The sequence below is a fragment of the Takifugu rubripes genome, chromosome 18 (genome assembly GCF_901000725.2).
Source record: "Takifugu rubripes chromosome 18, fTakRub1.2, whole genome shotgun sequence".
NCBI lineage: Eukaryota > Metazoa > Chordata > Actinopteri > Tetraodontiformes > Tetraodontidae > Takifugu > Takifugu rubripes.
This window is the reverse complement of record NC_042302.1, coordinates 319,685-343,102: the sequence shown is the minus strand read 5'-3', so window position 1 is coordinate 343,102 and position 23,418 is coordinate 319,685. Positions and strand designations below refer to the sequence as shown.

The following is a 23,418-nucleotide window of genomic DNA, read 5'->3' as shown; positions in this document are numbered from 1 at the left end:
CTTGAGGGAAGACTCTGATGCTTGAAATGATGAAGAGTAGAGTGAATCTTCACAAACACACGGGGAGGGGGGTAATGGAGGGTTGCAGCGGCTCTTACGCTATGAGCTCCGTTCCTGGGGCCAGCCTTGCGATCCTCGGGCCGGTGGGGGGCGACTCGGTGGTGAGGGGGGCGTTCTACTGAGTCATAGTACTGTGGGAGGGGCGGGCGGGGGGGCACGCCATTGCCCTCGCCAACAGGACTGAGGGGCAGCAGCGTGACTGGCTGTTGACAGGCGACAGGAAGTCATGGGACAGACAGACTCTGAGCTCCTCTCTAAACACAGAGCATCACTCTGGTCTCTAACAACCGTCCTTGAGCAGACCCTGGTGTTTCTATGGCAACGCACATGAGAGAGACGTGAGAACAGCAGCTGTAAGTGTAAACTCTGCGATAGTTCCTCGGGCGAGCGTGAAGAACCACAGAGTGGAGACAAACATTAAATCTGCTGCTCATTCGAGTCCAGGAGCTTCCAGCTCTTTGCAGATCAACCAGCGTTCCTCTTATGTTTCCAGAGAAGAGAGCGCACATCTGTGGTTAAAGCTTCTACTGTCAAATACCAGTGAGTTGTGAGCCTGGTGTTAGAAGGAGGAGCTGGCCAGAGATCTATAGGATGTAACGTATATGTGCTGCGGGATCCGCTCACCTCGTTCTTCTGTAGGCTGGACAGAGGTTTGGGCACAGGAACACCTGAGGAACCATTGGACACAAGATGAAAGGCCTGACAACATGCCACAGATAGGTTGCTGTCACAGGTGAACAGCGTATCTATGACAACATGTAAACAACATCAAACCATGCATTTGATGCATGCAACCCGATACATAGTTCCTAATCAAAGCAGGTCAGAGGTCAGAGGTTCTCACTGCTGTCGCTGCTCCGCTGGGGCTTGTTTTTGGCCAGAGCCTCCATCACGTCCTGGATCCTCCACAGCTCCTTCTGGATTTGGATGTGCCGCTGGCTCGGAGGTTCTGTCTGAGGACGCACAACGCCACGAATCAACAAAGGGGCATCATGGGACGGCAACTTTCAGACGGCGGAGAAACACAAATGCAACAAAGGTAACACAGCTCTGTGATTCAGACCTGCTTTAATGTGGAAAGGGACAATTGTCCCCCTGCTGAAGGCTAAAACCAGCAGGAGGACACCAGCAGCAGGTGCTGAACTGGGAACTATAGTGAGGACTACAGTGAGGACAAACTGAGCAGGACACTTGTATGTCTCCCTTCCTGTGTCCAACAACAACACGGACGACCTAAACATGGTCGGCGTGCGGTCACATGATCAGTGATTTCAGGCATCAGGTGGCCTTCATCACCTGTGGGCTTCCCAAAGCCTCCAGCTGCTCCAGCAGGTTAGACTTGGCCAGTGTGACCTCTGCCCCCAACCTGTCATATTCCCTCCACGAGCGGTCCAACTCCTGGAATGAGAAGCAACAAGCTCAGGGAACTGTGAATGCCCATGTTTTCCAGTGACGGTACTTCATTGTTAATTAATGGCGTCAGCATTTAGCACATCCCATAAAACAGATCTACTTGACTGAGTGGGACACCCCTGCTGAGCAGAGGCTCTGTGGCTACACCCCCCCGCCAACACCTACACACCCTTCGGATGGGTGTTGGTGGACTCTACATGACAGAAGCTGGCCTCCCTGTTTTTGATGAGTCAACAGGGGCGAGCGGCTCTGAGGGGGGACTCACTGTGCTGACTCTGGACAGCTCCCTGCAGGTGCTCAGCAGGCCGTTCTGCAGGACATCCCTCTGCTGGATCAGGCTCTGCATGGCGGTAGCACTGGAGCCGTCCTGCTCGCTCAGCTCCTGACTGGCTGACAGCAGCGCCGTCTCCAGCGTGTGCTGCAACACAGCGCACCTGTTGGCGGCTAATCCAGAGGTTCAACCCTTGAGTGCGGTCCAAGCTCTGCCCTCTCTCACCTTCTCTCTGTGCAGCTGCTGCAGCTTGTCCTCCTGCATCCTCACAGCTTTGTCCTGCTCACACAGGCGGCCGAGTTTGGTCTGAAATGGACCAACACACAACCATTAACGCGTGGCAACACCACAGCTCGTGGAAGTCCTCCTGACTCACGTCAATGTCCACGTCCTCTACGCGCTGATCGAAAGGACTCTGTGCGTCTTTGTAGTCCTCCGTGCCGGTCTGAAAGGAGACGTCATTATCAGCCGGGAGGGATGGAGACACGTGTCCACCCATGATGGTGACAGAATAACCTGAACCTGAACCCTACAGGTGGTTTCATCCTGCACCTGCTGGTGGACTAAAGCAGCTTTTCCTCCATAACTGATAAGGCTGGACTGTTATAATAACAGGACACACGTCCTGAGGGCTACTTTAGATCCTCTCTGAAGGTGTGACAGCAGTTCAGTGATGAGGAGGAGGAGAGCTACCATTTACTGATGGGGAGAAGAGGTTTGAGTACAGCAGATGGTTGGAGGATGAAGGTTAGAGAGCCCATATGATTATAATCATTATAGTTGTTATTGTTGTTGTTATAGTCGTTATTGTGAACCGTAGGAACTATCTGAGGGGAACATCTAATTGTTCTCTTCAAATAATGGTGGGAGAGAACCGAAGATAAACACCTGCTGATGTTGCTGCTGCTGCCGAGACCACCAGGACTGGCTGACTGACTAACTGACTGGCTGGCTGGCTGGCTGGCTGGCTGGCTGACTGGCTCAGCCACTGTGTGGTGACCACTAAACACGTTCAGGTATTCCAGCGGGCCACATGAGGCGGCATACTCATGTTCACTGCCAGCAGATGCATCGACACACAATGGGAGGAGAAACCATGGCTACTGTAGAGTTCCACCAGCATCCATGTTTGCTCCCAGACACGTCCAGGAGGTAAATGAGATGAGATGAGTCTTCAAATAAGAATAAGAATAAAGAAATGTTGTGGATGCGTCAAACACTGGGACTGGGAACACTGGGACTGGGAATAATAGGACTATGGGACAGCGTGGAGGGTTATCACATGGGAAATGAATAGACTAGAAAAGCACAAGGCTGGATGAGGAGCGGGGACGTGGAGACAGGACTGAGGGCCACAGGACCCAGGGCCACAGGGCCACAGGACCCCAGGACACAGGGCCAGAGGACCAAGGGCCCAGGGCAGAGGCCTGGCTTTAGTCTGGTCTACTTCTGTCATACTCAGATTAGAGTTCCTTCAGAATCTCCAGATGTGTTTAAAGGTCTCAAAGCTCTTTTACATGATTATTAATCAGAACTTAATAGGGTGGCTAACAGAAAGTCTGGAGTCAAAAAGGACATTTTAAAGTCCAAGGACACGCCAACTGTCTGGACACTGACTTAAGCCAGGACCTGCCCACGTCCTTACTTGCTGGTAGAGTTGTGGCCTCGGGGCGGAGTTCTCGATCAAAGTGTGAATCATGAAGATTAGAGGTTCGTTCTCTTTCCTCTAGCAGAGCACCAAGGAGACACAGGAAAGAGTGGTGTAATAACACATGAGGATACTGAGACCACAGCTAACATGGACGAGACTAACCCTGGACCAGGACAACTTTATCTACAGTCACAGAAGGTGACACAGTTACAACTGCACCATGTCAGGAACTTTAGGTTCCAGAACCATCAATGACAGCTTCAGGCTCCCTCAGGTACCTGCTGCCCTCACAGACGACGTGAGACACGTGCATAAAAAGGTAAACTAAGCGGCAGAGACACGTGGCCCAGGAACCTTTGGGCCAACATTTCTACCTCTCTAAAGAAAAATGGTAAAGTTAAAGTTGTGGCTGTCAAAGTTCAGCAGGAAATCCTGATCACTGAAGTTACAAATTCAGAGAAACTAGGGGACCAGAGTGTTGGAAGCTAACCTGACACTCACTAAATGCTCCCCTACGTTTCCCTACAAACACCCAGAATTCCACATTAGTGATTAGTTGAACAAAGGTCAGTATTGTCAGTCAACAGTAACAGAGACAGGAGGTAAAGAAACTGGCTGAGACAGGAAATGGACCAGTTCTCACCTGGTTGTCAAGGTAAACCAGGTTCCTCTGGAGATGATGGGATAGAACGTCAGTCTGCAGGAGGTGCAGAAAAAGAGGAGGAAAAGGAGGAGGAGAAAGAGTGAGAGAGTCAGTCACTTCCATAGGAAAGTGTTAGAAGATCTGGGTGCTTGGATGTGATACAGGTGGAGAACCATCAGGAGTTATTCTGCACAGTTGTGCTGTGAAAGATACAGGTGATCCACATGGGGAATGACTCCAGATGTGCTAGGCAGGGTGTTTTTAAACAGACGTGCTCATAGCTGCAGAGGTTGTGTCACCTCTGCAAGGAGCACAGACACACAAGTGTTCCCCTCCCCCAGATGGAGCCGCTCGGGGTTACAGTAAGACCCAAACAGAGCCAGACTGAAGGTGGGTGTTCAGAGGGACACCTTTCTACAGTCCAGAGGTGAGGTCCCCACTGAAGCTGCTCATCTCTGGATGTTTCTGTTTGTATGCATCCAAAGATGTCAAGACCTTTGATAGCATAAGAGCTGAGGGCTCCTGGAGGAATCGACTTATTAGACACAGACACGGTCATTTGGAGCTAACATGTACCCCTATACATGCATGCACATCCCCACACCTGCAGAGTGCTGACCTTAGCGTTGGGCCCCTCCAAACTGAGGGCCATGAGCTGAGCTACTGTGTGTTCCCGCAGACTGTTGAGCTCTGCCTGCTGTCGGCGGAGCTTGATCAGCATCAGCGTCAGCTCTTCAGGCTGCACACAGCAACACACACACACACACACACACACACACACACACACACACACACACAGGACAGAAGAGCAGTGCAGGGTCAGGAGTCAACACAGCTACAGATTTACCCTCAACGGGCCTCCACAGAGCTAACAAGATCCAGGGGTTGCCGTCTTATGATGACGCAGTCAGTTTAGCAGCACACAGGAGCCACGTGGGGTCCCTGGAGGTACAAAGCTCTGGCCCCTTAAACTGGGGACCTGTAACTCTGAAACTCTGACTCTGGTGAACTTTGGTAGCAAAAAAAAATTGAGTCCTAGCTGTGGACTGACTGCTGACTGCCATCAGACCTCTAAACCAGAGACCCTCATCTGCTGCTGCTTTAGGCTGGGGAAACGTCAGTGACATGAGCTGCTACACTGGAAATAAGGTCAAAGGTCAGCCGTAACAAGTCGTAACAAGGGTTATGATGAAAAGGCAGCTGAAGATGTTTAGATGTCACAACATTTCAGAGGCCCCAGAAGAGACTGGAGACGTGCGTTGAGGCAGAAACCCGGTGAAGGTTCTGCTGCTGAGGCTGTGCAGGAGTGTGTTCGTGTGGGAGTTCACACCCACCGTCTTGCCTTGCAGGGACTGTGGGGTGATGGTTTGAGGGGGGACGCTGGACGATGCGGGTCTCCGCTCAGGGGGGCATCCATACTGCTGGGGAGAGGACAGCCAGTTCAGTGTGGAGGCTTTTAGACCTGACCTACTTCAGTTACTGTTTTCCTGCTGATGACCTCCAAGCCTGGATTCAGTAGTTACTCACCCTAGCCTACCCCACCCACCCACCAGTAATTGTCCTGCTCCATTCAGGCTCAGTAACCACATATTGTACATTTAATATAAATCATTATCTGTTATGATCATTAATGATTCATTAATTCGATCCACCATCGTTTGATCCCACGGATATAAAACCCATCATTTTTTTGGCCAAATGTCTGTCAAATGCAAACTGGACCTTCTGCAGATGGTCCAACGTCACGTCGGCTCTGAAGACAGGTGATGACACCTCAGAGTGGGGGCTGTTGGGGTTGAGAGCCGCCTGCTGCCGAGGTGGGGAGAAGGTGCTGTAGAGAGCCAGAGCGCCGTGAGACGGGGACGTGGGGATGGAGTGAGCCATCGCCACCTCCGAGATGTTGCCCATGGTCTTGGTGCTGGGCAGTGTGCCATAATGACCCCCACCTGTGGACGGAAAGACAGTCAAACCCATGAGTGCCGTAGAGAATCGTGAGGGAGCCTGAAAGCTGAACAGGGAACGGGGGGGAGAAGACCTGCGGGCGGAGCGAGGCTGTGCCTGGAGAAGGCCTGCCGCTGCTGCCACTCATACAGCTGCCACATGGTGTCATCCCTCAGGGACCTCCTCTTCTCTGCCGCGGTGAAGTTGCTGGTGGAGGAGGGCCGAAGAACCCGGTCATACACGGAGCCCGACACGCTGCAGATGCTCTCCGGCCTCATCAGGCTGTTGCGCGGCAACGTGCGATACCCATCGGGGTAGCGAGGCACGATCGGGGCATGATGGCTGGGCATCTGCCGAGGAAGAGTCTGGTACGATGCGATGCTGCTGGGGAAAGCAGAGACACCAGAGGAAAACCATTTCTGAGCCAAGCACCACATTTTAATAACACCACTCTGATGCCACCAAGAGGATGAAAAGGCTCTCCCAGCAGCTCGCCTGCTCTTCGGATCGGACTTTGAGCCAAATTACCACACGTTGATGACACAAATGAGTAATGTTGAATGCTGAACTTGACTGGCTGCCTCAAACCCCTCCTCCTGCTACCAAACAGTCCTCATGGCGCTCCAGACGCTTGATTAAGAGGCCTCCGTTCAATCTTGTTTTAGCAATATTGGAGGACTGTTAGAGCTTTAAGTCTTATCATCGCCGCCATGTAGGGGCTGCTGGTCTAGAGCTCAGATCAGACACTAAAACCCAGACGGTCCCAACAAACCCTGTAAGGACCACACCTGCGTCACCTCCTCACCTCTTGGTGTCTTCGTCCACTCCTTTCCTGTGTGTTCGAACCCAGTTCTCCAGCTGCTGCATGGAGCTGGTCCTGGTAAGACCCCTCTCGGGCTCCTGGACTGGATTGGGGGACTTTCCCGGACTACCGGTGTCCACCTCCACCATGCTGTAGTCGTTGGCCTGCTCCCCCGGCACTGACCCCAAGCAGTTCACCTGCGTGGCCTTGAGGGGGTTGAGACTGGCGTGGCCCTGGTGAGCCGCAGACACAGCGGCGGCGATGGCGGCAGCTTGTGCCGGCTGCAGCTTGATGCCGCTGATTTTGGTCCTGTCAGACTCCCTCTGGAAGCCCCCCCGCACCGTGGCATACTTCTCGACATCGCGGAGACAGGCATACCTCTCGCCTTCTCTCAGGGTGCTGTACTTCTTCACCTCCTTCACAGTGCCGTATCGGTCCACCACCTGGACGTTGTTGTAGGTCTCCCGCAGTGACAGCTGTCTCTTCACCTCCTTTTGAGGAACATACCTCTGCCCTTCTTTCAGGAGCGTGTGCCGCTCGCCCACTCGCTGCAGTGCGTATTTTTCGCCATCTTTTGTCAGCAGGTACTTGTCTGCATCTTTACAAGGAGCATATTTGTCCTCTGTTTGTGTCACCAGCAGTTTGTCCTCTTCTTTCTGAACCAAGGGTTTCTCCACGAGCTTTTCACCATCTTTCCTCATCAGGTACTTCTCTCCATCTTTGTGGAGGAGATACCTTTGGCCGTCCCTCTGAACGGTGTAGCTGATGCCATCTTTCTTCAGGGAGAACCTCTCTCCGTCCCGCTGGAGGGTGTAGTACTCGCGCTCTCTCTGGCCGTTGTGCTTCTCCGAGTCCTTCTGCCTTCTGTCGTCTACTCGAGATAAGGAGTGTTGACGCAAAGGCTCGCGGTTGCGCTCGTTGTTCTGAATCTCAGGCTGTGTCAAGACTCTGTGGTTGATCAGGTTGTTCAGCTCGTGAGACCTTCGTTGGTCCACCTTGAACTTGTCCAGTCTGCAGCAAAAGAAGGACAAAAGCCAGATGAGTTTCGTCCTTCATCCCTCTCTTAAACAAGGTCAAAGGCCAGAGAGCTAGCTCTGCTAACACAGTTTTGCTTAAATGACGTGACATAAACTGGTCTTGAAGGTATTATGTCCGCTACCGTTTACAAATGTTTGATTCCCTAAAATGGTCTAGAACACCGAATGGCTGAATCAAAGTGACCTTTTCGCTGGTTCAGTGTGGACAAGAGCAGCATCCGTCATGACCTTCATCCACGCCTCCATCTCTTTGGCCGTATCAGCGCAGAAGTAATAGGTCCTCATGTTGGGGTGAGTCGCCTGTGGTGGTGGTGGTGGTGAGGGGGGGGGGGGGTGTCCACAGTAAGAGAAGACATGGAGATGGGAGGGAGAGGTGGAGAGGAGGTGGAGGAGATGAAGAGGAGGTGGAGAGGAGAAGGAGATGAAGAGAGGAAAAGAAAAGCAGATAAAACTGTAGTGACAAAACAGCACTGAAAGATAAACCTGAGGGAGCAGAAAACTGATCATCTGTGTGTGTGTGTGTGTGTATGTGTGTGTGTGTTTGACCACCCGTCTGGACCAGCCGACCTTTCCTGCAAGGAGTTGAGGCAGGTTTACCTTGAAAGCGTATTTCTTGCTGATGTGGTCGTCCACAGACAACATGGAGATGTGGAAACTGGGCAGTAGAATACTTCCCAAGATGTTGTCCTCTTTCTCATCTGCACCACAGAGAGAACATTCTGGTTACACAAGCTCAGGGAGGCTTTATTGGTGGGACCCTTCCCAGTGGGACATTCCCAGTTTTCAGCCAGAGAACACAGGTGTATCAGTCAGTCCAGCTGTGACAATATTTAATCTCTACAACAGCTCCTCCAGCCCTCTAAAGGAGATCCTCCCACCCTACAGCTGCTCCTCCAGCCCTCTACAGCAGCTCCTCCAGCCCTCTAAAGGAGATCCTCCCGCCCTACAGCTGCTCCTCCAGCCCTCTACAGCAGCTCCTCCAGCCCCCTAGTTAGGGTTAAAGCTCCCACCAGAACTGCCAGTGAGCAAAACTAGCTTTAGCTTTGTAATGCTACAGATTCTACAGAAGGGTGTGTGTGTTTGTGTGTGTGTGTGTGTTCTCACCACGGTAGTAGAAGAGGCACAGGTCAGACAAGACAAACCATCTCTTCTTCCACAGCTTCATGCCAGCACTGTCCTGTCAGAGGTCAAAGGTGAAAATCAAATTTAGACGGTTTCAGAGAACAAGACACACGAGCCATAACATGGTAGTGAACAGTGTAGCTGGACTGGTTCAGGCCCGCTGGGGCTTCTTTTTGCTACGTTCTGTAGGTGTGCTTGTGATGGGGGTAGTCAGAGTGTATCACATATGCTCTATTGTCTCCACACACACGAGCCAGAACATGGACTTGGGTACCTGCTTGTAAAGCCAACTGCTCTTCACCACCGGAGCATTCAGGTTCCTCTTGATGGAGTTTGACCTCTTGCCAAAGTTGTGAACTTTCTTGGAAGATCTGGATGGCTGTTAAGATGGAACATAGTGATCAGTAGTCCAGAGAGCACATGAAGCTTTCATTAGAACATCATTTGTGGGTTTTCTCCCAGTTTCATTATTTATAATGTATAAAAGCCTCCCAGCACAGCCAGTCCTCCCAGGAGCTAAAAAAGCCTCAGCAGAGGCTGATGGAGGCAGATAGCTGAAGAATGAAAATTCCACATCCTCCATAAATAAACTGTGTATATTCCTCAGGTAACCCAGCATTAGTCAGCCCAGATGCAGGAAACAAGACCTGAACACCTGTTGACTGCCGGTCCGTCAGGCTCTTCACTCACCCACTCACACAGCTAGGATAATGGTCCTGGACTGTGGGAGGAAACCAAAACACCCACACGGACACAGGAAGAACACAGCTCTAATATATTTCAGAGTACAGACGAGCAGCTGAAACTGAGGAGGTCCAGGAGTTTGGGGGCTTACGGCCTCTTTAGGCCCCCTCAGCACCAAATGATCACTAATTCAGGTGTGTGTGTGTGTGTGTGTGTGTGCGCACTCATGTGTTTAACACCCTCGTCAGCATTGCACATGTGACCTGCTACACATCACAGACTTGCTTCTGTTAGCACGGCTTAAGGGTAGCAAAGTGTTTCTACCAAAGCTTAAGCAAAGAGAACGTTAACCAACACACAAAAGCCCATCACTAATTCCTCAGGGGTCACTGGACCAACCGGAGCCACCCAGGATCCAAAGACCACCTCAGAGAAGTTTCTCCATACTAGATTTGCATCTGTAGGAGGAAACTGAGCGGAGCTGATGGACGGTGACAGTAAACAGCCCCAAAAATCAACACGAATATAAGGAGCTGCTTCTGGAGATTATCTACACGTTCTGGAGGACGAGAAGATCACGAGAGCTGCTATAGGCTGATCTGGGGGCTGCAGACCTGCAGGCTGCACACTGACCCGCGTGGACGTTGTGGTCGTGGTGGTGGCGACGGCAGGGTTGGGGCTGCCGGGGAAGTTGCTGTAGTCGGAGCCACCGGTGTAGTTTGATGCCTCACTCATGGTGCTTGTGGGACGTTCCTTCTGATCAGTGTTGCTGCCTTGCTCAGAAGAGGCCTTGGGTGCTGGTCTGCCACACAGCAAGGAGAGAGAGGGGTGGGGGGGGGGACAGTCAGACGCTCACTTAAACGACTGTTGCTCTCTTTCATTGCTGCAGAACCACTGAAGGGAAAAAGGAAGATGGAAAATGTGAGGAGGGGACAGCCTGCCGACTGTCTGAACCAGCCTGCCGACTGTCTGAAACAGCCTGCCGACTGTCTGAAACAACCTGATAACTGTCTGAAACAGCCTGCCGACTGTCTGAAACAACCTGATAACTGTCTGCAACAGCCTGGTAACCCTGCCTGAAACAGCCAGGCAACTGTCTAAACCAGCCTGACAACTCTCTGAAACAGCCTGATATCTGTCTGAAACAGCCTGGTAACCCTGCCTGAAACAGCCAGGCAACTGTCTAAACCAGCCTGACAACTGTCTGAAACAACCTGATATCTGTCTGAAACAGCCTGCCAACTGTCTGAAACAGCCTGATATCTGTCTGAAACAGCCTGACAACTCTGCCTGAAACAGTTTCAGGCAACTGTTGGAGCAGAAGCAGCAGAAACCTTAACTTTAGCTTCGCTTCTGTAAGCTAAGTGGAACAGATGTCCATGTTCTCAATGCAGCTGAAGACCATCAAAGGGAGGACTGAAGGAACCGTTAACCACTGTGACAGAGAAGAATTCAGTCACCAGCAGATTGTTCTGGCCTGCATGGGCTGTAGTTTGTGATAACGATGAACAACAACACAACAAAGAGGAACAGAGGTGATCCCCGACAATCTTGATGTCCTCTCAGCTGGAATTATTGTTCAGAACCCAGTGAGACAACAACACAAGGATGGCAACACCCACCCCCACACACACCTCCACACACCCTCTCTCACAACCCCGTACCCCTCATACACATACACACACACACAGCTTTTTAATAGGAGCACCGTGTCACAGGAGCTAATTGTGTGTTGGGTGTTGTGGGGGGATGTGATGAAGCTGTTAGCACTGAGTCAGTCTCACTGTTACCTTTGGGCTTTCAGACTGATTTAATCAGGCTGAGCAGCAAAGAACCACCAACAGTAACAGAGGAGACCACATGATGGCCTTGGTTTAGAGTTCTGGCTGCTTGACCAGAAGCAGCACACAACCTGCAACCCTGAACATTAGTCAAACAGGAAGTACAGCAGCCATAACAGGAAGTGCATGCTGAGTGACAACAGCACTGCAGAGCTCCGCACAGCTAACAACCCCAAACAACACACACTGGCTTTTTAGCATTAGCATGAACAGAACGGAGCGGACGCCACCTACGATCCGCACTGATCCACCAGCGTTCTGGCAGCTGTGATCTGTCAGTCAGACGGCTTCAACTTCAAACAGTACAATCAGAATATTAGATTCAACTTTATTGTTATTGCACATGTACAGGTACAGAGCAACAAAATGCAGTTTAGCATCTAACCAGAAGTGCAAAAGAAGCAGCAAGTGAGGATAATAACTTAATAAATACAGTATGGCGGTTATTTTACAATTGTTTACCGGGTTGTGCTATAAACATATTTTACAGATGGTGTTTACATTAAATGCCTTGGACTATAAGTGCAGGAGCTATTTAGCTATTTACATAAGAATATGTGACAATATGTGTGTGTGTGTGTGTGTGTGTGTGTGTGTGTGTGTGTGTGTGTGTGTGTGTGTGTGTGTGTGTGTGTGAGCAGAACTTACTGTTCGTTGACAACAAAGATGCAGTTGTCCTGGGAGGGGACACCTGACACTGGGTGTTTACAGGTCACTTTCCTCTCATTATGACTGTAGAGACACAAATGTTGTTGTTGTTATTATCTTTATTATACAACCTTGTTTATACCCAACTAACATAGAATATCTTCATCATCATCATCAAAATCATCACCACCACAATCATCAAAATCATCATCATCACCATCGTCTTCATCATTTAGGAGTAAATCATCAGGATAGATTATTCAGTGGTGCCACATGTGCAGAGACTTGGGGGGGGGGGGGGGTCCAGCCACTGGCAGGCTGGGTCCCCCTGTTGTCAGGCGGGCTAGAGGGCAGCCAGTGTTACCATAGCAACACCCTTCTTGTAATCACGCAGAGCAGAACGTTCTTCACGGCAAACCATGAAACAGTTGAGCAGTGACTGACTGTTTCTGCTGACTGTTGCTATTCAGAACGAGGCTGCGCACAACAATCACTGCTACAGCTGATCATACAGATTTACCATTACTGGCTAAACTAGCGACACCAACCACCAAACTACCGACACAACCACCAAACTACCAACACAACCACTAAACTACCGACACAACCACCAAACTACCGACACAACCACCAAACTACCGACACAACCACCAAACTACCGACACAACCACTAAACTAAAGACAATACCACTATAACCACTGAAACAACCACCAAACTACCGACACAACCACCATACTACCAACATAACCACTAAACTACCGACACAACCACCAAACTACCGACACAACCACCAAACTACCAACATAACCACTAAACTACCAACAGCAACCACCACACTACCGATACAACCATCAAACCACCGACACAACCACCAAACTACCGAAACAACCACCAAACTACCGAAACAACCACCAAACTACCGACACAACCATCGAACCACCGACACAACCACCAAACTACCGACACAACCACCAAACTACCGACACAACCACTAAAGACAATACCACTATAACCACTGAAACAGCCACCAAACTACCGACAACAACTAGTGAGAGAGTGAGACAGCGAGCAGGCAAGCGAGCGAGTGAGACAGAGAACGAGTGAGTGAGAAAGAGAGTGAGACAGAGAGCGAGTGAGACAGAGTGAGAGCGAGCATGTATCCAAGCATCTCCATCCTGACCTCAGCTGTCTCCATCTGACCAACCACTGAGCTTTGACAAGCCCACCAGTCCTGATGAAGCTGCATCCTCCTCCTCTTCCTCAGCTTAGATCCAGGCAGCCAGCCTGTCCACCAGCAGGTTCTCCTGGTCTCCTACAGTCCAGACACACACTTACCACACCTGCTTGTGTTGAGAACCTCAGTTTGAAGAAAAACAAAGATTCTGACTTTGTGCAGGTGTCATATCTTCTCCTCCAGCCTTCATCCTCCTCTCCCTCCTTCTCTTCCTCCTCCTTTCCCTCCTGCCTTCATCCCAAACATCTGCCTCTCAGGTCTGGTCATGTTCGCCTGACAGGCAGAAGAGTCCAATAATGGATGACAGGAAGGATGTGACGGCTCTCTAAGCATGCACAAGCACACACACCCAAGTGCGCACACACACAAGTGCGCACACACACACCAATGATGGTATGATGAAGAGTTTTTAATAATGCATCACAGCATCACCACAGCCGTATCACAGCATCACCACAGCAGTATCACAGCAGCATCACAGCATCATCACAGCATCACCACAGCAGTATCACAGCAGCATCACAGCAGTATCACAGCATCACCACAGCAGTATCACAGCATCACCACAGCCGTATCACAGCATCACCACAGCAGTATCACAGCATCACCACAGCAGCATCACAGCATCATCACAGCATCACCACAGCAGTATCACAGCATCACCACAGCAGTATCACAGCAGCATCACAGCATCATCACAGCAGTATCACAGCATCACCACAGCAGTATCACAGCATCACCACAGCAGCATCACAGCATCACCACAGCAGCAACACAGTATAATCACAGCAGTATCACCGCGGCATCAACGCAGCATCACAGCATCATAACATCATCACAGCAGCAACACAGCATCATAACATCATCACAGCAGCAACACAGCATTATAACAGCAGCATCACAGCAGCAACACAGCAGCATCACCACAGCAACACAGTATAATCACAGCAGCATCACCGCAGCATCGACGCAGCATCATAACAGCAGCAACACAGCATGGGGGGTCCCTACACTGGATACACATTTACTCACATATAGAACGCTGCTATCAGAGGCTCTGAGCACAAATACGCAGTGACACAAACAGGAAGCATCACGACTCTTCAACCTGAACATCTTGTCTTTTATCCAAGCTGGCCGTCCGCATCAGCGTCACGCATGCTCAACATCAACGTTGCTATAGTTACGCATCCTGATGAACAACATGTGCTTCTGCAGGAAATGAGCGTGAAGGTGAGGGGCCCTGACAGCTGCGAGGTCCGAGGTCCAGTTAGCTGAGGTCCGATCATGGGGTCAGCTCAGAGCCACAGAGGAGCCGTTCTTCTGGAAATCTCCACAGCATCTGGTGAGAGTCCTGAAACTACGCTGTGGAGAAGTGGGACACCCCAGACCAGCGCTCACAGCCTCAGTGGACACACCCACCAACCAGCAACAGCACATGGACACACCAGTACGTGAAGTGGAGGTGGTGGCAGCAGCTCTGGTGGAGGCAGCAGCTCTGAGGGAGGCAGCAGCTCTGAGGGAGGCAGCAGCTCTGGTAGAGGCAGCAGCTCTGGTGGAGGCTGCAGCTCTGGTGGAGGCAGCAGCTCTGGTGGAGGCTGCAGCTCTGGTGGAGGCTGCAGCTCTGGTGGAGGCAGCAGCTCCTCGTGCCTGGGAGGAGCAAATGTATGCTCAACTATCTCTCCCACTGCTCTGCAGAACTGAGCCACTAATGGGTCAACGCAGAACTCAGCTCACACAGGCTGATGCTGTCATGGCACAACCGGCCCCCCAGGGAGGAGGGAGCACATATGGTGCATTAAAAACAAAGATTTCTGTTCAGCAGGAAGTGGTGAGCAGAGAGGAGCTGAGTGGTGACACATGAAGAGCAGGAAGCTCTAAGGCTGCTGCATCCTTCCATCCTTCCTTCTTTCCTCTAGGCTGTGTTTCTATTCGAGGGTTTTTTCCAGTGGAAGCAATGGTCAGCTGCAAGCGGTGATGGAAAAGCCTCACAGTCAGCAAACAGAAGGTATCTGTGTCATACAGAGGGTTGAAACAATCACCTAGTTTATAAAGCTGCATATTTTTGAATGAGCCAAGAACCACAGGAGCTCTTTTGACCGCCTGCTGGAGCGAGCAGGCGGTCAAAAGAAGCCAGCTACCAGTCAGGAGAGAGCAGCATTAACCAGGCTTTGTGCTTCAGAAGGCAGAAATCAGTGAAATTAGAGTGAACTTCAGGCCCTCCTGCAGAGGCCGATGAAAGAGTCCACGAACACCAGCTCTGAGGCGCCTGATCAATGAAAGGAGTCAACAGCTCTTTGACCAAAATTGTTGTGGTTTTACTCCACATTTCAACCCTAAAACGCAGCTTCCTTCCTCAGGCTCCCCTCCAGGATCCCAAAACACACATCACACTGCTGCGCACCATTATTTAGCCGCCGATAAGTTTTCTGGGGCTCCAACTCACAGACTTCCACAGCTCTGTGGAGAACCAACCACAACCTCTGACACCGTCTTTGTGTTGCTTGGCAACAAACACAGGATCTGCCGCTGTGCACAAAATTACTCATGATGGCATTCTAGTGTCATCCTGGGGAAGATGGAGCCGAATGACTGATAAGAAATCACAGAAGCAGCTGCTCATGGCCCCGGCCCCACTGTCTCCACCAATCCCCCCCGGTGGGGCCCCACCCGCACACACAGCAAAATGCTCTCCTCTGATGGCAGGTGCAGCCAGATGATGGCAGATAACAAACGTGCTGTCAGCAAATTAGAGGAAGGAGGTGATGATGATGATGATGATGATGATGATGATGATGATGATGAGAAGGAGGAGGAGGAGCAGGGGCAGGAGGGTGAGATTGGAGAAATGATCGTAATGTATTTATGTAAAGCAAATAAAATTCACCCACGCAAAAGACAGACAAATGGATGGATGGATGTTGGACGCACAGATGGACAGACGGATGAATGATGGCTGCTGGACGGACGGATGGATCTATGGGGAGAACCCCAGCGCTAGCTTCCTGTTTCCTGTCAGCTGGGACGTTAACCCGTGGAGATGGGCTGGGAAGCTACACACAGATCAGCAGTGACACTGGCCCCATTGTGTCACAACCAAACTAAAGTTACAGCAAAGCGGTCCAGCTCCCTCTGAACCAGTGGAACCATTGGTTCTAAACCAGCGGATGTCGTACTGGGTAACACGTTTAGCGGTGAGAAAGGACTGTTTGGTACCAGTAAAGCACTCTGGGAGACACAATCAGGTGTATTACTCCGGCTGATTTGATTGTGTAGCATGTTGCTCATTAGTTCGTCTTTGTGAAGGGAAGTCCTGTTCATGAGATAGCAGAGGTTTCCAACCACCTCGCTCACATCACCTGAGTGAGGAGTCACCTGTGGACACAGAGAGACCAGGAGAGGCTAGGACAGACCAGGACAGACCAGGAGAGGCCAGGAGAGACCAGGAGATGGTCTGCTGTGGGTGGGTGGGTGGGTGGGTATGTGAGATTGATTGATAGATTGTTCATGACTGATTGTGACCCCAGCTCATCAGTGTGGGGGGCCTGAGCTTCTGCTGGGCTCAAATATTTCAGTTGGATCAATAATTCAGGTGTATCCATAAAAATTCCAAATGATCCCCAAATCTCTTCTGTCAAAGGTCAGGGATCCACATTCATTCCGTGACCAGCGGACAGACGGAACAATTCCAATAACACCAAAGGTTCTCAGCCTAAATCTGCAGGAAGCTCAGAGGTTCCATGCCATCAGAGGCAGGAGGAGGTTCTGAAGCTGCAGCACTGCAGACAGACAGGCTGGTGGATGCAGATTACCCATGAGCCTCCTGAGTAACAAGGTTAACACGCCAGCACCGTGTCTCCGCTCTGTTCTTAAGGGGTCTCCCAAAATGGAATGAAATATTTCAATATTTCACACACATTGAGCTGAGCTCCCTCTGCCGGGAGAGCATGTGACATCAACAGCCATCAACTATTTTTGGGGTCATTTAGGGCAACAAGATCAACTCAGTCAGAAAGTTCGTTTAAATGTTTAATGTGTTTCTGATCAGACCCGCGGGTCTGGACACACTTCAGTCCAGCTCACTTCAGTCTGGCCTGTGAACGGAATAATAAGCACAACATGTTGGAAGAAGCAGGAAGGTTCTGGTTACAACCATCAGGTTCTACCTGCAGCTGACGGGATCTCTGCTCTAGTTACTGCACACACACATAAACACGCACACACACACCAACAGCAGCAGAGTGTTGCTAAACTGGGTCAGCCGCTAGAAGCCAGTGGACACTGGAGCCCAGCAGTAGATGACATTTAAAAGGAAGACAACCCCCATGATGGTGCAGAGCTGCAGGAAGTCACACGGAGAGCAGCAAGATCTGCTGCCGTCCTTCAGAGGACCTTCAGAGGGAGGTGGAGGGAGGTGGACGTGACAGACACACAAGCCCCGGCTCACGGAACACAACATTTAAGCTGCTGGTGTCCAGGTCAGCTCAGCCTACACCCACACAAGTACCCACTCGGTTGCCATGGTTACCATCTCACACATACACACTGTTAAAACAGGGACGTCCTACCTGGTCAGCAGGACCCAGCCAACAGTACAGCAGAGAAAGGCGAGAGCAACACGATGTCACCTTCAGCCGACAGTCATGATGCATCAGCTGCAGAACCAGCTTAAGGACAGGAACAGCGGAACATTGAGGAACATGACAGAGCTTCTCCTTACAGGTTGAAATAAACCACATTTATCTGCTCACTAACCCAGCGCAGCAGCACCACCAACACACAAGAGCGGATCCACCCTCAGGGAGCAACATGCATGAGAAAGAGGAGGATGAAGAGCACCTGAGGAGGAGGTCCTGGGTCTCTTAAGGTCTCGGGAAGCAGCAGCAGCTTCAGACTCTCAGCCAGAGGGTCCCCTTTCAGATGGTCTTTCCATCATATTTGATTCACGAGCATCCCAGTCTGAACAAGAACCATTAGCCTTAGCTTCATTGCTACACTTGAACCTCCAGATTCTTCTGAGCAGAATCCCATCATACGTATTGCCGTGAGCACTAACGGGCCATTAGCAGGTCACGTGACTACAACAGAAACCTTTCTCTGCAAGTCTCAACCAGACAAGTGGAGTTTTGTCTCCCTCTAGTGGCCACATCGAGCTATAGGGAGACTTCAGGAGGAGGTTGAACCTGAGTGAGGCAAGAGTTGAGGACTCTACTCATGGCGGGAGGACTGATCCAGAGAGGACCAGAAGTGACAGGAGCAGAGTCTGGTCAGATGGAGGCGGTGCAGATCTAGAGGTACAGCCGCCACACTCTCATCCATGAATCAGGCACAAGGGGGCCCTGCTTCAGGGAAAATAGGCTCCAGATATCAGCACCACGGGCATTTGAGTCTGATGGGTTCTTCCACGCCCCCTGAGCTGTTGGTGCTTCACCTGATTCTAAATACACGAGTCAGCCTTTCAGGAACTTCCTGTCAGTTAACTTTTCTAATATGATCCAACATTCCTGCCAAGAACCTGTCAGGACTCCAACTGAAGAGGAGAAGTCCTCCCTGATCAGCTCCTGATCGATGAGCACGCAGCCACAGGTGAAAAATGAAAACCTGATGGAGCTTCAGCAGCGGAGCGGAAGGGGAGAACATGAGAGCACCTGATCATCAAGTCTCAGCAGAAATCAGGAGTTGAGAGAAATGAAAGAGCAGGATGAAGAGGGAGATGAGAGACGGCAGGGTCACGGGGGGGGGCAGCCCTCATCTCGTGTTCATCATTAAAAGAGGAGAGAGAAGAAACATGCAGATTCCTCCTGGATCCTCCCTGAGAGAGCAGCAGATCAAACAGGCTGCTGCTGCCAGAGCCTGAAGCAGCACCCCCCCCCCCCCACCCCAGCACCACTCTGATCAGCCAGGGAGGAGGAGAACGCTGGAGAAGCTAAGTGGAAGGAGGTGTATTCACGCCTCCAACACAAGTAATCAGACTGAGGATTACCAACCCCCCCCCCCCCCCCCCCCCCCACACACACACACACACAGACACACACACCACAAGGCAAAGTCAGCTAAAGAGGAAGTTGCTATGTTCTAATGGCAGAACCATAACTGGGCCGAGTCGTCTGGTGCCCATATCAGCAGCTCTGATCAACCTCAAATTAAAGTCATAATAGACCAGTTCTCTTACTTGGTTACTGGCCCCAGGGGGACCCAGAACCAGGTTTGGACAGTGGTCCTGTACAGTTACACCCCTGAGGCCATAGTCTGGACTCCAGTATCAAACAGCAGGTCCACTCTGAGGGTTCAAACTTTTATCTGTGGACGTCTAAATGGTTGGAAATGGCGGAAAGAAAACAGGAAAAGACAGATAAACAACCAAATGGGACGGATACCTTTGGGAATGCGGGCGTGGCCACAAGGACTGACGTCCTGTGGACCCTTGGCTGTGAATGCTCATCAAACACATTAAACTCTTTTCAACCCAACGTTGTGCAGTGAACTCTCAGAGAACTGCAGGTCACCTGGAGGCCGTTCCAGGGCAGGAACATTTCAGCCGAGCTGAATCAAACTTCTGGAAAACTACTTTGATTAGCATTTTAGCACCAGCTCTGAGGTCACTAGCGCTCAGAGTTTCAACCCAGCATCCACATCCATGTCTGGGGTTACTTCTGGACCTCAGAAATAAGTTCTGGAGCCTCCACAGCATCAGAAGAGCCTGGTATGTAGACTGGGAGCTGGATGCAGCACATTTCACAAACCTCATTGCATCTGTGCTTCGGTACCACTTAGCTCCTTACTCATGGGTTCATCCTTAAAGCACAGACAGAAGATTCCAGGTACGAAAGTCCATCAGGCCCCAGTCAAATGAGGAAAAGATCCGCCAAATCTCCCCGAGTCAGCTGATTTTAAAATAGACCCATTAACAACGGTCTCAATCAATCAATCAGTCAATCTTTATTTATATAGCATCTGTTACAATCAAAATTGTTTCTAGGCGCTTTCCAGAATCCCAGGGCCCGACCCCCAACAACAAACAGTGTCAAGGAAAAACTCCCCTTTAACAGGAAGAAACATTGAGCAGGACCAGGCTCATGTAGGGGGACCCTCCTGCTGATGGCCTGCTGGGTACAGAGAGAGAGGAGAAGGGGGGAGGAGGACAGGTAGAGGAGAGAATAGGTAGAGGACATAGAAATACATTATATTAATAAAAATAAACTGCCGGTAGAGTCTCACAGCAGCAACGTTCTCAGAATGCTTTTCTGGTTCCTGGTCCAGCTTGGTGAGGGTGGAGATGACTGGAGGTAAAAGGTTCTGTTCAACCTTCAATGATGCCTTGACCCGGCTCCAGCACCTGGAAAATGGCTCCAGACCTCCAGATTCTGTCATGGCCCGAATGGCCCAATGACAGACTCATCACAGACTCTTTGGCCATCAACAACTTGAAGAGACCGACCCACTAGGCTCCGTGTGTCCTGCTGATTGTGTGTCTGTCCTTCCTGTGTATCCCAGAGCTGTGGCGTTACAGCACAGCAGCGATGCATCCCGCAGCAACAATACAGCAACGGAGAGCAAGGTGCTGGTTTCCAAGATGGTTGGTGGAGGACCCGTTCTTTAGGCTGCTGGAGGACCCCATCCCTTACCCAGGTGGAGGACCCGTCCCTCAGGCTGGTGGAGAACCCTGTACCCCAGGTTGCTGGAGGTCCCGTCCCTCAGGCTAGTGGAGAACCCTGTACCCCAGGTTGCTGGAGGTCCCGTCCCTCAGGCTGGTGGAGGACCCTGTCCCCCAGGTTACTGGAGGACCTGTCCCTCAGGCTGCTGGAGGACCCCGTCCCTTACTCAGGTGGAGGACCCGTCCCTCAGGCTGGTGGAGAACCCTGTACCCCAGGTTGCTGGAGGTCCCGTCCCTCAGGCTTGTGGAGGACCCTGTCCCCCAGGTTACTGGAGGACCTGTCCCACAGGCTGCTGGAGGACCCTGTCCTTCAGGCTGGTGGAGGACCTCATCCCTTAGTCTGCTGGAGGACCCGGTCCCTCACAAAAACCAGCTGCAGTGTTTAAATGGAAACTTTCTGGTCCGTGTGAGATTTTCTCTCAACAACAGTTGAAAGCAGCAGAAGAAAGCCTGTCACCTTCAGCTAGCCACATGGGCACAAAATAGAGTGTTTAAGAATTTAGTCCGCGAAATGGTTTGATGTTAACACAGCCAGAACGAGAGGCTGAGCAGATCCCAGATGTGAATAGTGTATCGGGGGCCTCTTTATTACAGCCATTACATCATCACACATATGTTGACATCCCCACGAAAGAGCAGGTTCATGTTTCTGACGAGCTTTAAATGTTTGATGGTGGAATAGGGATGAGGCTTAACGGTTCCACCTCCGGAGCAGGAAGAGCCTTTGGAGCCGCCAGGCTGAAATATTCATCCACCCATTTGAGTTTTTTATTACGATGTGAATTAAACATGTCGGTGACAGTAGACAGGAGACTCCTTTCAAATCATTACTTCCAAATAACTACGTGATGAATCCATGGACGGTCTGTGAGCCCTGTTACACCTCTTCAACTGATGTGCTCCACAACACGACAGTTCTGATTGCTCAGGAGGGTTTAGGATGAACCACTGTTCCCGGAATTTAAAGGCTTCCCAACCCTTTAGATAAGGCTCCAGATGTTTCACTTCACTGGATCTAAAGCAGAACCTCGTATCACCGCTACAGCAATGCAGCGTTGGGTTAATGCTGAAAAGGTTTCTGTGTGGGTAAGTGACGCACCATGTAGTGGCCTCAGGTAATTCTCACCTGTAAAAGACGGGTGTTCTGAAACTGTTCCTGATCATAAACAGCATGCTAGAATCAACCAGCATGCTTCTCAATGTCCGTGACACAAGCTCAGGTTTCTCCACACTGGTCATTTCCTGTTTATTAAGACAACAACAGGAAGACGTCCCGCAGCAACACATCCAACTATCTGGAAGATCCCACCAGTGCCTCCTTCGGGGGTCCAACACAGTCCCACGAGGGCCCTGGTCCTGGTTTCTACCAGGTAGACCACATGAAGCTAGCTGACTGAGGACACGAAGGCTGCATTTGATAAATAACACAAAGAAAAACTGGAGCCGGAAGTTGAAGGTGACATGAAAATAAGGGGGGTCACAGGTGGTCCTGGAAGCAGCACACTCTAGACCACCACCACCACCACACAGGACAGTTTGCACCTTCCTCTGAGGACCTCACTACTGCTTTCTTTGTGATGGATGGATGGAAGAAGATGAAGAAGAAATGCAAGGAAGTGCAGACACACACACGCACACTCACACACACTCATTCACACCCACACAAACAGATACACACTCTCTCACACACACACACACACACACACACACACACACACACACACTCACTCACGCACACATTCACACACACACACACTCACACACATCTGTGAATTCAGGACTGCATATCTGTAAGTTTCCAGTTCTGAGGGTGTGAAGACAAAATGTTCTTGCAGGATATCACAAGTTCAGGAGGGAAAGGGTCCTCAGGGACATTTCATGTTTTTATTTTAACTAATAATCTAATGTGTGTGAGGTCACACCCTCACAGTAGTCCCAGAGAGAAGCAGCATCTATGAGGAAAACCAGGAAAAGAGCTAAGCCTCCTTCTGTCATTCAGAGGTCATTCATGTCCCCGGTTATGTCTCCATCACGTGGACAGCAAAACACCTCAGCTACAGCCAAGTCGATTGCTGCTGAGCAGAGCAATGATGGGGGTTCCAGTGCTGCAGAGCGGAGCATTCATGGTTGTTCTAGTGGTGCAGAGCAGAGCATTGATGGGGGGTTCTAGTGCTGCAGAGCGGAGCATCCATGGTTGTTCTAGTGCTGGATCAGACGGCAGGCTTCGCACTCCTAGATGTTAAACCTTGTTACCAACAACAACCCTGCATTCTCCACTCTCATCAGAGAGCTCTTGGTGTTCCTGCTCTAATCCACAAGAAAGTCCAGCTCTTCTGAAGCCATGAGGACTTCAATATTCTTATTCCAAAGCAGAACCAGCCAGAAATGGATGGTGTCCACCAACCTGGCTTCAGAC

General features: G+C 50.8%; 1 protein-coding gene across 10 annotated transcripts in view; it reads right to left on the bottom strand.

The window, feature by feature from the left end:
* Nucleotides 1-23,418, bottom strand: part of plekha5 (pleckstrin homology domain containing, family A member 5) — a 43,243-nt gene that overhangs the window by 6,360 nt on the left and 13,465 nt on the right. For 3 of the 10 annotated variants that reach the window (XM_029825413.1, XM_029825414.1, XM_029825415.1), the window contains exons 4-22: nucleotides 12,114-12,197; nucleotides 10,258-10,426; nucleotides 9,215-9,319; nucleotides 8,923-8,995; nucleotides 8,416-8,516; nucleotides 8,003-8,118; nucleotides 6,785-7,792; nucleotides 6,074-6,363; nucleotides 5,761-5,984; nucleotides 5,373-5,459; nucleotides 4,658-4,777; nucleotides 4,039-4,092; nucleotides 3,390-3,470; nucleotides 2,121-2,189; nucleotides 1,970-2,050; nucleotides 1,739-1,891; nucleotides 1,357-1,458; nucleotides 905-1,013; nucleotides 685-728 (exon numbers count right to left, since the gene is read on the bottom strand). In XM_029825413.1, the coding sequence (XP_029681273.1) occupies nucleotides 685-728; nucleotides 905-1,013; nucleotides 1,357-1,458; nucleotides 1,739-1,891; nucleotides 1,970-2,050; nucleotides 2,121-2,189; nucleotides 3,390-3,470; nucleotides 4,039-4,092; nucleotides 4,658-4,777; nucleotides 5,373-5,459; nucleotides 5,761-5,984; nucleotides 6,074-6,363; nucleotides 6,785-7,792; nucleotides 8,003-8,118; nucleotides 8,416-8,516; nucleotides 8,923-8,995; nucleotides 9,215-9,319; nucleotides 10,258-10,426; nucleotides 12,114-12,197 (3,070 nt within the window). Of the gene's footprint in view, nucleotides 1-98; nucleotides 264-684; nucleotides 729-904; nucleotides 1,014-1,356; nucleotides 1,459-1,738; nucleotides 1,892-1,969; nucleotides 2,051-2,120; nucleotides 2,190-3,389; nucleotides 3,471-4,038; nucleotides 4,093-4,657; nucleotides 4,778-5,372; nucleotides 5,460-5,760; nucleotides 5,985-6,073; nucleotides 6,364-6,784; nucleotides 7,793-8,002; nucleotides 8,119-8,415; nucleotides 8,517-8,922; nucleotides 8,996-9,214; nucleotides 9,320-10,257; nucleotides 10,427-12,113; nucleotides 12,198-23,418 lie in introns of all 10 variants that reach the window. The other 7 variants (XM_029825407.1, XM_029825411.1, XM_029825409.1 and 4 more) reach the window with 6 other exon arrangements.